Source organism: Pempheris klunzingeri, chromosome 15 (genome assembly GCF_042242105.1).
Source record: "Pempheris klunzingeri isolate RE-2024b chromosome 15, fPemKlu1.hap1, whole genome shotgun sequence".
Lineage (NCBI taxonomy): Eukaryota > Metazoa > Chordata > Actinopteri > Acropomatiformes > Pempheridae > Pempheris > Pempheris klunzingeri.
In genome coordinates this window covers 9,563,412-9,580,511 of record NC_092026.1, presented here as the reverse complement: position 1 = coordinate 9,580,511, position 17,100 = coordinate 9,563,412, and the positions used below count along the sequence as shown (strand labels likewise).

General features: G+C 39.7%; 1 protein-coding gene across 1 annotated transcript in view; it reads right to left on the bottom strand.

Moving 5' to 3' along the window:
- Positions 1-282: 282 nt before the first annotated feature.
- LOC139213780 (laminin subunit alpha-3-like) overlaps positions 283-17,100 on the bottom strand; it is a 51,890-nt gene continuing 35,072 nt past the window's right edge. The window contains exons 41-77 of the mRNA XM_070844416.1: positions 16,126-16,239; positions 15,405-15,523; positions 15,238-15,318; positions 15,010-15,110; positions 14,850-14,903; positions 14,599-14,750; positions 13,949-14,059; positions 13,746-13,857; positions 13,436-13,603; positions 13,065-13,261; positions 12,712-12,828; positions 12,264-12,418; positions 12,023-12,164; positions 11,793-11,892; positions 11,597-11,713; positions 11,311-11,481; positions 11,023-11,174; positions 10,725-10,916; positions 10,488-10,636; positions 10,171-10,333; positions 9,949-10,076; positions 9,462-9,606; positions 9,265-9,360; positions 8,981-9,138; positions 8,775-8,892; positions 8,514-8,654; positions 8,270-8,400; positions 7,853-7,987; positions 7,587-7,707; positions 4,968-5,101; positions 4,603-4,783; positions 4,328-4,486; positions 4,003-4,168; positions 2,924-3,078; positions 2,446-2,539; positions 2,204-2,323; positions 283-1,925 (exon numbers count right to left, since the gene is read on the bottom strand). Coding sequence (XP_070700517.1) covers positions 1,783-1,925; positions 2,204-2,323; positions 2,446-2,539; positions 2,924-3,078; positions 4,003-4,168; positions 4,328-4,486; positions 4,603-4,783; positions 4,968-5,101; positions 7,587-7,707; positions 7,853-7,987; positions 8,270-8,400; positions 8,514-8,654; positions 8,775-8,892; positions 8,981-9,138; positions 9,265-9,360; positions 9,462-9,606; positions 9,949-10,076; positions 10,171-10,333; positions 10,488-10,636; positions 10,725-10,916; positions 11,023-11,174; positions 11,311-11,481; positions 11,597-11,713; positions 11,793-11,892; positions 12,023-12,164; positions 12,264-12,418; positions 12,712-12,828; positions 13,065-13,261; positions 13,436-13,603; positions 13,746-13,857; positions 13,949-14,059; positions 14,599-14,750; positions 14,850-14,903; positions 15,010-15,110; positions 15,238-15,318; positions 15,405-15,523; positions 16,126-16,239 — 4,992 coding nt within the window. The 3' untranslated portion in view covers positions 283-1,782. The remainder of the gene's footprint in view (positions 1,926-2,203; positions 2,324-2,445; positions 2,540-2,923; positions 3,079-4,002; positions 4,169-4,327; positions 4,487-4,602; positions 4,784-4,967; positions 5,102-7,586; positions 7,708-7,852; positions 7,988-8,269; positions 8,401-8,513; positions 8,655-8,774; positions 8,893-8,980; positions 9,139-9,264; positions 9,361-9,461; positions 9,607-9,948; positions 10,077-10,170; positions 10,334-10,487; positions 10,637-10,724; positions 10,917-11,022; positions 11,175-11,310; positions 11,482-11,596; positions 11,714-11,792; positions 11,893-12,022; positions 12,165-12,263; positions 12,419-12,711; positions 12,829-13,064; positions 13,262-13,435; positions 13,604-13,745; positions 13,858-13,948; positions 14,060-14,598; positions 14,751-14,849; positions 14,904-15,009; positions 15,111-15,237; positions 15,319-15,404; positions 15,524-16,125; positions 16,240-17,100) is intronic.

Below are 17,100 nucleotides of genomic sequence, written 5' to 3'. Positions count from 1 at the left end.
CAACTAGCACATTTAGCAGTTCAATTAACTGTGTCATTCACAGCAGAAATCCCTATTTGATAAATATCGCTGATGACATCTTTTTCTTTGAGCTCATAACAGCGCAGGGCTTCAATGCGCTGGTTGTAGCTGACAAATCTTTTATATATCTTTTAATATTTATTTATCTAAATTGTAATGAATGTTATAGTCAGCTTTGAAAAAAACACAATGTGTTTATGTAAGGTCATATTCCTTGAATAATACTGAGGTTATAACTGCCGTGTCCTCACTGATAACAACTACCCTGCTATTAGTTTAATTATAAGAATATTATAATTCCCAGTGAGCCATAGATGGTGTGTCAGCATCCTTAACTGAACATTAACTTATTGTAGGTCAAGCTGAATCATCTCGCACCCATAGTATGGAGATGAATAAAGATTATGTACAACACAGTAGATATGAATTACAGTGTCCTTGTACCACTATTAAACATGAGACCTGCTGAAAAAATGAAAATGAAGAATATTATATTTGTCTGATCTTATAATCAAAAATATATACATTTGGCTTAGTATAATTCAACAGTTTATCCCGGATGTCATCCCAGGAAAAAAATGCATGTCTCAACACATGTAGTCACGTGAGTTGTCACCATGATCACAAGTCAAAAGATATTTCTTAAAGATGGCACTGAGAAGTATTTATAAAGAACATTAGTTGAACAGATTACAAAATGGTTTACAAATCAATGGTCACAAGACAGGAATGCACGTAACAATCTGTCCAATCATCATGCATGTTGTTTTCTCATATCAGATGTTTCCACAAATGTATAAAGCAGGTACGTAAGCACTTGCTGGGAAATTCAAACACTTCAAATACAATTTGTTTCATGTGATATTACTTAAAACATTATAGTAATGTGGGCTAGATGGTCCCAAATATGACTGACCAGATTTGTGAGACTTATGCTAATTTACATCTATATAGGTTATTCAACTCATAGATGGCGCTCCACAACTTTGAGTGTAATCCACGTTAACAGCCACACAGAACATCCTCAAGCTTGAAAAAGGAATGCAAAATGAAAACTGAATTCAGAACAGTAATACAATATGGTGAAACCATGTGATTTCATGGCCCATGCGAAGAGTCCATGTCTGTTAAACCAGTTCAAATGCAGAGAACTACATGCTGGCATGTGGGTATGAATATAAATTAGCTAGGCAACCCCTGAAATGTCACTGAATTGAGCACCGTGGGTGTAAACGTAATTATTCTAGTATCAACTTTTGAGTCCAACAAACAAAAACAACAACAAGAAAATCAACTAATTATGTTTATACCCATTAAAGCACCGTCACAAAAGGCGTCATTTGTTTTCTTAAAGTGCTGGGTTGCTCAGACTGCAGCCCTGACCAATCACAAGCATATTCAGTAGCATTTGATTGTCGACAGAAAATAAATGGACATGAACATCAGACTGTAAAACAGCTGTCAGAATATGCATATGTGAATTGGTGCCAAGATGCTTGATTTTAATCACAAAATAAATACAGAAATGTTTAACCGAGCAGCAAATATTATGAACCTGTAAGCTGCTGCTCTTATCTCTATTTTACACACACACACACACACGCGCGCGCACGCACACACACACACACTGAAACGCACTCCTCATAATATATACATTCTTACACACAAACACATTCTCTGTCTTGGTAACAGATTGCACATGGTTGGCGGTGGACGTGGTCCCAAGGTTTGTTTAATGGTGATTCGGTGAGACGCACTCGTTCAGCCGGGACACTCTTTGAGGTTGACTGAGCCGAACACACCAGCAAGCCTGTCGAAAGAGACCGAGTCGCTGTTGATCCTCATGTCCTGGATGCATCCCACAAAGGATGATGTGACAGGGAGCGCCTGGTGCACCGACATCTCTGCAGCAGAAAGGTCCATGTGGTGAACTGGTAAATAATTACATTGTTCCAACTTATTTTTTCACAAATTTATTTAACAATTTGAGTTTTGATTTACTTATGAGAGGAACAATAACAGTCTTCACTTTTTTTGACTGTAGTGTTATGTCTGTTATACCTGCTATATAAACTTTTCCTCACATTGTTTACTGCATATTATTTTGCTGTGATATTTCAATATTTTATTGATATGCTTGAATAAAATTCACTAAAACCACGTGGATTAACTCATTACTCACCAGGAATGCCACCCACATACAAGGAGTCTTTGGTCAAAGTTGTAGTGGAAGATGGTGGTCCAATCTTGTAGTTGTCCACTGTGTCCACATGTAGTTGCACAACATTTTTCCTCTTGATTACTAGAGGACACACGGACAGTGACATAATGCAATAGACCATTTATAGTATAGTCCTGAGAGCTTCTTTGCCTTAAATGGTGTCTTTCATGAAGTGTGTGTGTGTGTGTGTGTGTGCATTTCACCTGAAATTTTATGAAACATTCCATCACATAAAGAAGATTTTGGCTTCACCGACACCTTGAACTCCCCTTTTCCATTGTTCACTTGTGCTACCACCTGTAAATGGAGCCAAATTCAGTGCTTTTAATCATGTGGAGGGAACACACACTGAGTAAAGACACCTTTTTAGTCTGGAATAAACATATGCTCTGTTATGTTACATTTAAGTGCCCAAAACAATTTTTAAAAAATCATTTAAAAAGGACAACACACATCAACATTTCTGTAAGCGTGCCGGTGTTAGGCAGCTGACTAATTTTCAACTGTATATGAAAGTATATAAAACAGTTCTACACTAGTACAGCAGTTTATGTGTGTTATGTAAGATGTGTTTTTCCAACCAGATTCAGTTCAGTTCTTCATTTTCCAAAAAACTTTAGCGTTATCCTTCATGTTATCTGGCCTTTAAATAACCAATGTGGCATCGTTAAACTGACTCACCTCTCCTCTGAGCATGTAGACACTGAGATAGTGTCCCATCACAGCTCCATACTGGGTCTTGCTGGTATGACCGACATGTAACAGGAGTCCAGTCAGACTCCGTGGGCGAATATTAAACAGTAGCTCAAAGCTGGAGCCCACAACAAAGGAGTCATCTGAAATACAGAAAACGGATATCATCATGGTTAACACCATCGGCATTGTTATAGATTTACAATTTAGGCTAAAGCAACGAGGACTCTGCCACTAAATTAGCATATCCACGAACGTATCATAGTGTCTTAGAATAAACTGACATGTAACTAATTTCCAAGGAAGTGTGTTTGAAAGGACCATCTATTTTGGTACTAATTATAGAGCAAATGGAGACAGAGTTCCTTAATTACATCATTCCAGTTAATGTCTAGTGTGTAGCCTGTGTGCTTATGAATTAGTAGCATGTGGGGAATTTCACAAATGTGCAACAAATATTTGAAAAACGCATTAATACATTAATAATTTGTGTTAAATTGACTTACATTAGCCTTCCAGTTGTTAAGATTTTAGCAGTTTTTTCTACTATGGATGTTCAACTGCTTATAACATCCACAATTGTGCTCTTCTTCTGTTAAATGTAACTTTAACTTCTAGTTTTTTCCCTCCCTCATACAAAGAATTGTAATTACTATCAAATTTTCAGTTTCAGGATTTTCTGAGGAAATTACTGAGAAAATAATAGATCTGAAAAATAAGATTACTGAAAACAATCTAAAGTTTTTTCTGTGAGAAATGAATAGTTTTAAAATTGACACTAACTCACAAATCCCTCTCAGACATATTTGCCTTTTTCCAGGAACAAAAAAGGGAAACCCCTCCCATGTCCATTGACACGTCCCAGTCCCCTTTCGGATATGTCTACACCCTAAATCTTGTAATTTAGAAGCTCTCTGTGACATTCGCTTGCTTAGGAGGAGAAAGAATGTGTGCATGCGGTTGCAGTCCCCGCTGATCACCAGCAGAAGCTGACAGACACCATTATGGTCATTAGGAATGCTTCTGCAGCATTACTGTTATTATTATTATCAGAGACATGTACTCACTGATGATGACATGTGCTCCATTCCCTGAGAAATACGCCCCTCTTTGTGTCTGTCCCTCAAAGCAGGGCCCAGCACCGTGGTTTGTGGTTGGATTTGACATTGGTGCTCCATTCATTTTGAAATTGCGGATACAGCCAGACACACCGTGCTTTGGAAGGGCCTTCGACTGGAAGTAAAACGAAGAACAAAATGAATAGATAGATAGATAGATAGATAGATAGATAGATAGATAGATAGATAGATAGATAGATAGATAGATAGATAGATAGATTGATTGATAGATTGATAGATTGATAGATTTGCCAGTTAATCTTTTTTTTCTTACCTTCAACTCTTTGTGATGGGACTCTGGGACGCTGCCCAGGTACAGAGGTGACAGAAATTGCTGCATGGATGTCAGCTCAGCATTTGTCAGCTGACCATCCTGGGCTCTGATCCCATCCACAACCAGTCGGAATTTCTTCTTCTCCAAACTGAAAATGACCTGCAGGCAACATATTCACCATAAAGAATAATAAAGTTTTTAGTTTTGTTTTATAAGCCTGATTCAATGGTAGCAGTTTTAAATACATGTGATTGGTATGATATGAGTCCACTGACCGAGTGCCACCTTCCATCGTTGTACTTCTCCCTGTTGAATATCTCCTTCTGGTTGCCCACAGACAGTCTGATCCTGCCTTTGGATATATATAAAGCGAGATGAGAGCGGCCTCCTCTGGTAGCAGCAAAGAATAGCAGACCCTCAGGAGCCCGAGTCCTGACATCCAGAGAAAAGTGGGGCCTATGGAGGGTGAAGAAACATAGCATCTTTCATGTTTGTGTGTGTTGGCTGTGGTATAACCATAGCATTGTTCTTAAGACTCAGCCAAGTACACTTTTTGTTTAAAAATCTTCCTCTGAAAGTTTCATGTGTGTGCATGCATGTGTTTGTGCATTGTGAAATCGTGCAGTGTTGTAAGACTCACCTGGGCTGCAGGACCTGCAGTGGAAGGCTGTAGCTCAGGCTGCTAACAGGGCCGCCCAGGCGATACGCATGCTGAACCAGGGCTGGGAGTGCACACGCTGGTAGACTCTCATTTATCGGCTGCATCACAACATCCTACAACAGCACAAACATAAGGACACTCATCAGAAGGAACAAAGTTGTCCCTCAAGACATTGTTTCCTTTCACAAATCTCTGGAAAGCCTCCAAAGGGGTTCCACTCTGTAAGTAAAAAGATGGGAGGGAACAAAACGTGTAAGAGTGGTAAGAATGACAACAATCATATATAATATTAAATACAATGTATATATTCAAGTGGGGCGCAACAACAAACAAGAAACGTCTTCTAAAGTAAGTTGTACCCACAGGTGAGAACCCAGAGGATGTATTGTGCAGTGAATAATAAATGCAGGGACTTGACTTCTTAAGATTAATCGTTTGGTCAGTAAAATGTCTGAAAATAGTGAAAAATTCCCCTCAGATTTCTCAAAACCCAAGTTCATTTATTTAAATAGTTTATTTTGTCTATTCAATAGTCCAAAATTTCAGTTTGCCATCATAAAAAACTGAGAAAAACCAGCAAATATTGTCGAACACAAGGCTAGAACCAATGCATTTTTAGATGTTTTGCTTTACAAATGATCAAAACTGTTGCAGATAATTTTTGTTTTAAAACCTGGTAGTTATAAGTTCATCGTGCATGTAGTTGGTATTGGTGTCATTATGGATCTTGTAATTAGAGCTACAAAAAATACATTACAACCCATAATAATAGTCACATTTAGGTTATATTGAGTTTTGTTTTAAACCATCACATTGTGTTTCTAGTGTTCACAAACTTTCTGTTTGGTGTGTTTGGTTTCAACATGGTTAGGGAATTTGAATGGTGCTTGTCATACTGTTGGGTACAGCATGCAGGAATGTAGTTGGCATACACTCAAGGATGACAGAGATGAACATGTCATAGGGGTGCAAGAGATTACAAAACTGTAAACAGATTGAAAGATATTTTTCAAATGGCCCGTGAAGTTGTGATACTATAAAAACACCAACAATGGATGAGGGTCGGCTTACACCAAAAGAATCTAAAGATATTACATAAGGCAATGTGAGAACGCTGTGAATCGAGCTTGAATTTCACAGCAATATATTTTCTATATTATCTTATATATTTTGGCCTTCTGGTTCCCCTTCTAGACTGTAGTGTCAACTGATGATTGTGAAATCATTCAACTGAATTAATTATTATATTATCAGTTATTGGCAATCTGTTGTGGGTCGGGGTTTGTTGGAGAATAGACGGTGGTGATGTCAGGCCTCCTTTGCTTAGATGCTCCAAATCAAATGCATAAAGCTTAGTTAACAGTGATTCAGAGTCCGTGGGGATTTTTACATGATTGTGTCTGAACACGGTAAGCCATACCAGGTGTCACATATCACTCACTACATTAGTGTGAGGTATCAACATTTCACAGCAGGAAATGCTGCCAAACTTCTCATCAGCTAGATCATTTTATTATAACGTGGATCAACCTTACAGCTGACCTCCCAGGGAGACTGATTTTAGCTTTAAGTCAAGGCCAGTTTATTTCTGTAACCCAGTACCACGTACAAAATCTCACAGGGTTTTACTTTCCTACAAATTCAAGTGTTTCCAACTGATGTGCATTTAAGATAATTTAACAAATTTACGTGTCACTCTGTGACCTTAAAAGTCAGCAGGATCATGGTCCAGAAACTCAGATGCAGATCCTATTGTGTTTTCTGGATATTAACTGTAATGATTAGTAATAGTGATTTTATATGATTTTATAATCAGGCATGTTTATGTCTGAGTGTTTCCATTAGATTTGACAATAGTGAGTTAGAGGACACATGCTTGTGAATGACTGTTAGAGTTAGAGTTGACGTTAGAGTTACATGAAAGAAAGAAAGAGACATGAGCTGATTTCAAGCTTGTTATTCACAAGTGTTTGATTCCAAGAAATAGATTTTTAAATAGAATAGACAGAGATACAATACATTTAATAATTCGTTGGTTATTGTGAATGATTATGCAACTTTTATTATTTAAGTACACTGCAGATGAATGAGTTTTTGCATAAGCAACAGAACATTGTAGTGCAAGCTGCTACTTTTTCCATGTCAATATTAGAGTCTTGTCAGCATCAGCAGGTCTCCTGCTAGGGCTCCTTCTTCTTTATCTCTGGAAATGAGGCAGCAAAATAAAATGTAAACATCGTCAACATAAGACAAATACTGTGCGATTATTAGTTTGCCTGCAACTATAGTAGTATACAGTTGTGTCACTGTACAAATGTACAAAGGTTACAAAGATGGGTATGACTTACTGTTAGTGAGTGGAATCAATCATCAACTTACCTTGTTCATAACGTACATGCTAGTTTTAACAGTTACGGATTCAAATAAGATGGACGGCTCTAGCTTTTAAACAATTACGTCACTTGATTCAAAGAAAACACAACCAGGTTGATTTGCTTTGGAAAAGACTTTCAATTATTTCATCCGAATGTCACAATGTTGTTTATAAAGCCAACATTAAAATATAACAAAATCTGGCCATGTAAGAGAAACACTCACCTTCTTCGAGGTGCGGTCCAGCATCAGTTGAGCAGGACTGTCAGCAGAGCACACGTCCAGCAAGACATCTCCTGAAGTCGTGAAGTAGCTCAAGTCCTCAACCATGTACAGATGATCTGAGCTGCAAACAGAGGAAAAATAACACATATAATATAAACACCATTGATAAAAGTACATAGATATTTAACACACAATCATCGTATGATTTCCAAAATATAAGCTGCACAATACTTAAAACTATAAAATGCAAAGTGAGGAAATATTACCGTCTTGTGTAGAGGTTGGAAATGCAACCTTTGAACTTCTCTCTTCCCAGGAACATGGAGCCACCTGTGTCAGGTACTGTGGTGCTGCCACTCTGCTCTTGACCCTCGTCTTCATCGTCAATAACCAGCTGAGTCCTGTTTGGAAGAAATCATAATGGTATTTTTTGCATACTAGTTTTAAATTCAAGTAGTTAATGACTATTGGTTTATTCTGTGTTTGATTTAATCAGCAAGGCAAAAGGTGTCACTGTCAATGTCCATCTTTTATTTATATGTAATTGAGCCCATACACCTGCTTGTCATTGGAATCTAATTAAAATGAACACCAAACCCGCTAGTTTTCAAATCAATGTTAAATATGTGTATGGATGTTCACATTATTTATGATAACTTGTAGAATCATTGTCCCTTTCATACCTCGCAGCTCTTCTGGTTACAGTCAAATAATGCCACTGGTTGTCATGATATTGTTTGTTTGATTTCCAGATCTTGTTGTTGAAATTGAAAATCACATGACCATTTTCCAATGCAAGACTTAGTCCATTGGCCTGAGAAATAGAGAAAAAAAGCATTTAAAATCTGTCCAAGTTCTGCTTGTCGTGTCACACAAATTCAATCTCATAAGTCACAATTAAAACATCAGATTTGAAAATAAACTGACCAAATGTTTGTCCTGCAGGATGAGACCCTGATTCTCTGTGCTCTTGAATCCGAGGGAGAGAGTAATGTTATCAGCCAGACTAAAGCCTGTGAGTTTAGCCGACAGGGAACTTCCCAAGCTGAGCTCTGCTTTACGAGTAACCTAGACAAGAACACCAAGATTATATATCTGTTAATTAGTTCACAGGTAAACCTAGTTCTGGTTTGGACCATGATATGAAATGTTGGTAACTGGCTGGAGATGCATAAATTATCATCCTACCAAGGAATCCTTCGGACAACCTTTGCTGATGCCCACTTGCTCAGCAGCAGGTTTAAAGTCTTTATTCAGCTTCAAATTCTTTAAGCATCCTTTGAACGGCTGTATGGTGATGTTATCTCTGCGAGGAGGAACAGAAAATCAAGTTATTTTCGAAAGTGGAAAACGCTGACCGCCTAACTCACAACACACAGTTGATAACCACGTACCTTTCCCTCAGGTGTTGTGGGGCACCACCGACATAGTACTCTTTAAATTCATCATTTTTGAACGCAGCTTGGGCTGTGGCGACTTCTTTATTGCCAACCCGAACCAAGATTTTTCCCGCATTCGTAATAATGATGAGGATTTCTACCCAGTCATCAGTCTGAAGAATGATAGAGGAACAATATGTCTTTCAATTAATTACTTATTACAAATGATATCTGGTGCAGTAATGGTAATTGTCGAGAAATAAGCTGAATGATTGCAAAAAACAAAAAAAGCTTCCTACCGGGAATATTTTCACATCTTTTGTAGCTGGTGCTTCAAGCAAATTACTACGTAGAACAAAGACCCCCTGCTCTATCGTCACAGTGAAGTATTTGTCCTATGTTGAAGAGGCAATACAGTAATCAAATTCTTGCACATAGCACACATAATTCTATTAAAAATGTAGTAAAAAAAGTAACTGCATGAACAATAATTTACCTCAGTTCCGATGTATAAGAGTAGACCATTTTCTGAACGACTATGGACGGTCATGCCAATGAGAAGGACAGTGGATTTCTTATCAATAACCACTTTGCTGTATCCGGTGCCTTCATAGTATTCAGAATCCATTGGAGCTACATATCTGGACAGTGGGGAGAAAAGGTCAGATGGGTACAGATCGATAGAGAGTCCCAGCAGCAAGTTTAAAACCCCTGTCCAGACTGTGCAAATGCTACCAGACAGGGATGGGATGGAAATGTCTATCTATTCAAGCCACAGGGATGACATCAAATATTGCGATGGGCTGAGACTGATAATGTCGAAAACTAGATGGCAGTACAATGAACAGGCAACCTTCTTTGTTTTGGGTTTTTTTTTTTGCTGCATGTTGAAATAACGTCATGGGTAACATGCCATTACAGAAAAGGCATTTATAGTTCAGAAATATTTGGCTGCATTTAGCACTAATCATACTAGGATCTACCTCTTGCATGGAGTCTCCATATTGATCTTCTCTGCCTTTTGGAAATTATAGAGACTGATGACTTTGTCGTTAAAAGAGGAGAACTCAATGCAGCCTTTGTACTTAGGGTAGTTGAGAGATGGTGGAAGCTGAGGACAAGCAAAACAGATATAGGTGTCAATAAAAGACATGCTAGTTTATTTCAAAAAAATGTATTGCTGTTCTTCTCTCCTTGCTGCTTACAGGGAAGTTGTCGGGGTAGCCTCCAACATAGAAAACGATATCACTGGGACTGAGGTCCAGGAGGTTCATGTGCGTCTCTGGTTGAATGCCTGTCTGAATCGGTGCACTGGGTGTGCTTGAGGTGATATCTTTGATGAGGAACATCTCTGCATCTTGGTAAACTCTAAAATATAAGAAAAATATACATATTTACAATGTTCACATTCTTCGCCAATTTTCTGGGTCACACTGGGTCAGAGAGTCAAGAGTCAATTAAAAATGTGCGTTTTATACACTGAAAACAGGTGAATTACAACAGAATAGAGCTGTCTGTTTACCTGCGTAGGTCCACTCTGTCAAACTTGGCCGGCTCAGACGCAGACGTGGTGATGTAACCCGTTTTCATCTCGTACTCAACGCCGTTGAGTTTGTACACACCGTACAGTATGTTGCTCTTCAGCACCATCCCTATGTAATTCTTAGAAGACTACAAGAAATGGTTTGTTAATGCCTCCTGTAAAAATACTAACTAGCTCTTCATATCAAAACATTCACATGCGTTTGGAGTCACTTACATCTCTGTTGCCGAGGTACAACACAAACATGTCTCCTTTGTCTCTGGTCTGTCTGCGTCTGCGTCCATCTCCCCTGCCCTCAGGTCTCTGCAGGGAAAGAGACAGGGCTGTGTAGGCCCTCAGATCCTCCAGGTTCTTTGGCGGACGCAGCTCCACATGGCCCTCGCCTGTGAACTTCATCGGGATCACAATCTGGAGAAAAGACATGAAACGGGGAAATGACCCATCAAGGAAAAACAGGGGACTAGTCAGTTTGATTTGTGCTTTGTTATGGATGTATTACATTGCGGGACTTTACCCTGTTAGCTGCATCCCGGGCTTGTTCAATGAGCTCTTTGATCTTCTTGATGTTCTCAGATATGTTGCTAATAGGTGAAAACTGCGAGGTCAGGTTCTCCACCTCTGAGATTTTATCATTCAGAGATGGGATGGTCTTCAACAAGTTCTTCACTGGAGGTTGAGGGTAAGAGGGAGAAAACAAAAGGATCTTTACTTTTAATCCTAAACATTTATAATATAACAAGTGGTTATTCATTACCATAAAGTACAAAAACATTGCCTAATATGCCTTTTAAAAAAATCTCACCTGACTCATCCACATCATCCAACACACTGCTCAGGTTGGAGTCCACAGGACTGACATTGATCTTGTCAATCTCCTTTCTGATGGCAGTCAGTTTGTCCATAGTGTTGCTGGCCGAGTCATTGGCTGTAGCTGCCCTATTCTTGGCTGCATCAATCATACTACCAATGTCATCTGATTCGTAGAGATGAGTAATTAAGGGAAATGAAGAGGAAAGATGAGCTCTGGCAATAGACTCAGACACAGTTTAATATTCACATTAATCCTGTAATGCCTTCACTGGTTCTACCTCTGGAGATGTCATTTAATTGGTTCTGTGCATCAAGCAGGTCTTTCTGAAGACCGTTCTTCTTCTTGTCCGCATTCTTCAGCCGCTTCTTCAGGTCAGCAACGCCGTCTGCAGCATCTATTAAAGAAAAACAATAATTAGTGACTGAGCTTTGGGGTTATTTTAAAAACAAGGGTTTAATCGTAGGGCGAAATACCTTTAAGGTCTTTCTCTGCCTCATTTGCATCCTGCAGTAGGTCTTCACCAGTCTCTTTCAGGTTTTTTGCTCTCTGCTCCAGCTTTTGGTTTATTACATTCTACAGGAAGAAAAAACATATGTTCAAGTGAAACAATATTTTAAGTTTTAATGTTCAACCTGATATTGAATGATATTTATATCATTGAAATAAGTTGCTAAATATGTAAGCTATTAAGTCTCTGGCTTACATTCAAGGCGTTGTCTGCTGCACCTTTGGCCTCATTAGCTGCAGCCTCAGCAGCATTAATTGCATCTGTGATGTTCTTGTAGGCATCAATAGCGTCTTTTGCGTTCCGCACCTCAGTACGTCCACTTGCATTCTTCACAGCACTGTAAATACATGATAAAAAAATTAATCCAAGATACAAGAGAAAATCTCAAACAGTTTCAAATGACACACATCTTGAAACTATGCTTGAAACGACTTACTCCTCAAGGCTCTTTGCCAGCTTGTTGAGGTTCTCAGCATGTTCCTCTGCAGCCTCCACAATGTTCTTCTTGGCTGCCGCCTTGGAAATCTCATTCACCTTCTTCGTCAAGTCAGTCTTGGCACCATCCAGCTTTGCTGCCAGCTGTTCGTATTCCTACAGAGGAGAAGGACAGGTCAATGGGTGTGAGTTCCTGACGAGCAGGAAATGCCATTTACCTTGCTTCAGAGCACAACAAACAAAAACACTGATCACTATCTGAGTGGCTAGCATGTTGGGACCTGGCGGCTAGCTGATGTGGGATCAGAAGTGAAGCAGTTTATTACAACATAGCTTCAGTGTATCAAAATGTTTCAGCTCATACTGAGAAGCAAAACAGCGTGTAGTCCTGAGAATAGCAGCAAATATTTGAGATGAAGAACATTTAGGCTACAGTTTGTCCAGCGTACCGTTTTGCTGTCTGACAGCATTTTCACCAATTGATCTGTTTTCTGCAGCTCATCTTCTGCCATGGCAATCTGGTCCCCAACAGTCTTCCGCTCCTTTTTTAAGTCTTCAATACGTTTCTGAGGGAAGCAGATGGGTTCATTTAGAATACAACTGTGTATAGACTACAAATAGCAATAATAACCCACGGGACATTATTTTTATTGTTACTATTTTTATTATGTTTATGTTACGAAACACTATACAGCACATCCCCAATTATCATTTATGAAACAAATGCAAATGTACTGACCATTAACCAACAAGCCCACGTGTTTCCCATGACTGACTGACTAATTGACTTGTGAGTTTTTACCTGCAGATCTTTCAGTGCCTGAGCATTCAGTCCATTTTGAGCGTTGGCTTTTTTCACCAAGTCCACCGCCTCTTTCAGGGCCTTGTCCAGGTCCTTCAGCTTGGCCTCGTAATTCTTCAGAAGGCCTCGAATCTTCTCTGCTGCGGCCTCGTTCTGGTCACACTGCTTACTTACATTAGCCTTGATGTAGTCTAGCACTAGTAAAGAGAACAGGAAACAGGAAAATCAACTTCACTAATTATACAAGCGTGTCAGTGCTTTGATGAAGCCAGTTCTAGATGGGTTTGTTCTCCACAAATTTTTTGTTGGAGGAATTAAGTTTATTTAAGTTTTCTACTGGCTAACTAAAGACCATAGTCTGAGTATCGTACATTTCTTGGCCTCGTCTCTTTCTTTCTCAGCAGCTGTCTTCTGGGGGGTGAAGTTCCTATTCTCCATCTCCTTCACCATGCGCTGAGCATCTTCTAGCATTTTAGCCAGGTTTTCATTGGGCACCACATCACCACTAGTGCCTGCCTCCTTCAGTTGATCCAGCAGAGCTTCAAACACACAAAAATGCACACTCAGTCAAACAAATATTTTGGCTTTGATACTCATACTGACATTTAGAGATCAAAAGGAAAGATCAAACCAAAACATAAAGACAACACAAGACAGAAGAGAACAGAATTGTTCCTCTACCTTGGATTTTCTTGAGCATGTTTCGAATCTCTGAGTCCAGATCTTTAGCCTTCTTGTGGGTTTTTTCAACATCTGCCACTGCCTTTTTAGCATCATCAGCCCTCTTATCTGCCTAAATAAAAATACATAGCAAAAATATACATTAACACACATTTTCAGCTGATATTTTAATAAAATGCAAGGCCTTGTCTCCGGCGCTCTACCTTCTCTTTGAGGGAGCTGATGTCATCTGAGAGATTGATGGTGTCCTCTTCCAGCTGGTTGACTCTGGATTTTTGGGTGTGAATGGCTGAGCTGAATTTGTTGACAAGAATCTGAAAGCAGTAGCAGAAATCTAAATTAAGCTGCATGAGGGTAAATTCAGATGTTGTGGGTGATGTGCAAATGCCTGAAGCTGACAGGGACTGTTTTCAAATTGGGCTGTTGGAATTATTCACTTGTGTCTCACAAATGCACAAAGGATGCACATTCAACTGTAGTGGATATAGCAATCATGAGGGAATGAGAAACGACAAGTCGGTGTGACAAACACTGGCATCCAGTGGTCTGGGCTCTAACTCGTGTCGACACACAGGCTGTGGGATGAAATTCACTGAGATTGCTTATCAGCAGGAATCTCGAATGTTTGAACAAGCACACCCATCCTGTGCCAAGCTGTTTGTGTGCATGTGTATTGTACGTGCAGGAAACGGACATGTACAAAGTGCAGATTATTGAAAATAATATCCGATCGTGCTTGTGACCACTCATCTACACTGAATCTAAGATTCCTTTAAATATCTTTGATGGCTAAAGATAGCAGTGAAGAGCTCTTAGAGTTACAGTGCAGGCTTACAGCACACTGACATGTTACCTTGGTATCTGACACGGCCTTTTCCAGCTTCTTCAGCCTGTCCTGAGAGGAGGCGCTGGCAGAGGCATTATCAAGTTGAGTCTTGATCTTTCCCAGCTCATCGTCAAGCTTCTCCAGATCATGTAGTAAAGTCTGGGCACAGTTATCACACTCTAGAATACAAAGGAGTCATAGATAAGCAAAGGAAAACACTCAAGTTATTAAAAACTGCATCTCACAGTGTCAGACCTCAGTTCTTTTTGTTAATTCACCTTGGCAGTGTTCATCTGTGTTTGTGTCTCCGGGCTCCAGTGTGTTCTTGCAAACTGAAGAAACAGTAAAAAATGAAAATTACTATGAAACTGAACTAAAATGTTGCAGAATTAAATCGTAGATGAATGCATTGTTTTTGCTGAGAGTACGCAATCTAACCTCCAGTCCTGGGATCACAGTTGTTACCATTGCCATTGCAATTACAGGGCACACAACTTCCTCCTGGAATCAGTGGGTCACCATAGTAACCAGGAGCACACCTACGGGAGGGAGATATCAGTAAGATGGAATAAGTGGCAAATTAAAAAAAAGGATCCAGTACGTTATCTGGTCTGTTCATCAGCATCATTGCTTGGCCTGTTAAACTGATTTACCATACAGACTCACCTCTCACACCTGTCTCCAATGTAGCCTGCTCTGCATACACACTGGATGTCTCCAAAGTCTTCTGTACAACCGATTGCAAAACTGCAGGTTGACAAAGAGATCATGATTTAATTCTTGAAGTGTTCATTTTCAATGAATTATAATACAGCTGTTTTTTTTTCACCCACCTGTTTGTGGCCACGCTGAATGGGCACGGGCAAACTCTGCATGTCCTCTGAGCCACGTTTCCATAGTAACCTTCTTTGCAGCGTTCACATCGGTCCCCAGCCGTGTTGTACTGACAGTTCTGAAAATGACATAATGTATTAATTTAACATGGGCGAACTGTATGTGCAGACTAAAGGGTGTGAAGGAGCAGGGCTGAAAATGTAACACTCGAGTACTGCATCTTTCACACACATGCTGCTCCGACTCAACCGTGCATCAAGTCTTTTATTACACTGAAGTTGGAATGCAAACATCAGGGGGGAAAGAGGAGAGACATTTCCCTACTAATCAATCAAAGAGAGTGTTTTCAGCTGCTTGTGTCCATTTGGCTTTAAGCTGTTGAGGTGTGGATCCATGCGGGCATTGCACACACAGGCTTGAGTGTCTTCATAACACAATGAGAAATGGCTTAGATTTCGAAATGCGCAAAGGCTCATTCTCCCATCAAGGAGAATAACGGGTGAGAGGGGCCCCATTATGGGAAATCAGGAAACCACATCAAATATTGCGTCTGATGTGTTGATATGAAAAACACAAAGCTGAGGGCCCAAAGATGTAACCCTGGCAGGAGGAGAGAGGTCTAGACTCACACTGGAGTCACTTGGTTCTAGGCATATCTTTACCATATGCATGTGGTCATGAAGCAATTAATAAAGGTTAAAAGGTGAGTGTTTTTCTCACCAGGCACCTCCCTGTCTTCTCCTCACACTCATCAGTGAGGCCGTTGCACTGACAGGGTACGCAGCGGCCCAGGTATGGCCCACTGCCATCTCTGTAGAAACCAGGAGCACATTTCTGAAAAAGAAAAACATAAATACAAAGACATGATTAACCAACCAGAAATTACAGCTTATAAGTAGAACTCATATACCCAAGTGTGCGAAGTAAAAAGCTATTTTATGTTATTAGAACAATTGTGATCTTAGAGGGGGGCAATACACTTAAATAAAATCAGATATCATGTTAGATTTATATAATGATATTGACAGATTATATTTTCTGGAAATTCAATAGAGAAACATTTTATAGACTAAATATCCAGACAAGAGTGTCTGGTTTTGGCTAATCCAGGGAATTAAATATCTAAAAAATTAAGACTGTTCATCTCAATGATATAAAATCCTGTAAATTCAATATTGATAAAAAAAAAAAAAAAGCACTTCTGTTCTGTGTGTGACAATTTGCAGAGCACACAGCAACGTACTTGACCTGAATTGTGTCTCTTTAACAATTAACACTGAAGAGCCAAAGCATGCCCTTTGCCTTTAGAGATAACAGCCTTCAAGCCACCAGCAATCCACACCTGAGACATTGAAAAGTGTAATGTACAGCTACAGTAAAACAATATCCCTTCAACAACAAGATACAGCAAATGTTCACAGAAGTTTTACCTGAATCTGAGCACTGGCATCGCTGTCATTAACAGAAGGATAATGAACCGTCTGTCCTCTGTCATGTACCGAGGGGTAACGTACCTCCTGGGTACCTTGGTCATTCACTGATGGATACACTATCCGCTGAGTTCCCTGGTCATTAAGTGAAGGGTACTGTATCCTCTGAATCCATCTGTCATGATGCCTGGTGTAGCGGGTTCGCTCCCCTCTCTCATAGGGCCTATGGCCACCGCAGCAAAGTCCAATCAAAGTCCAACATAGC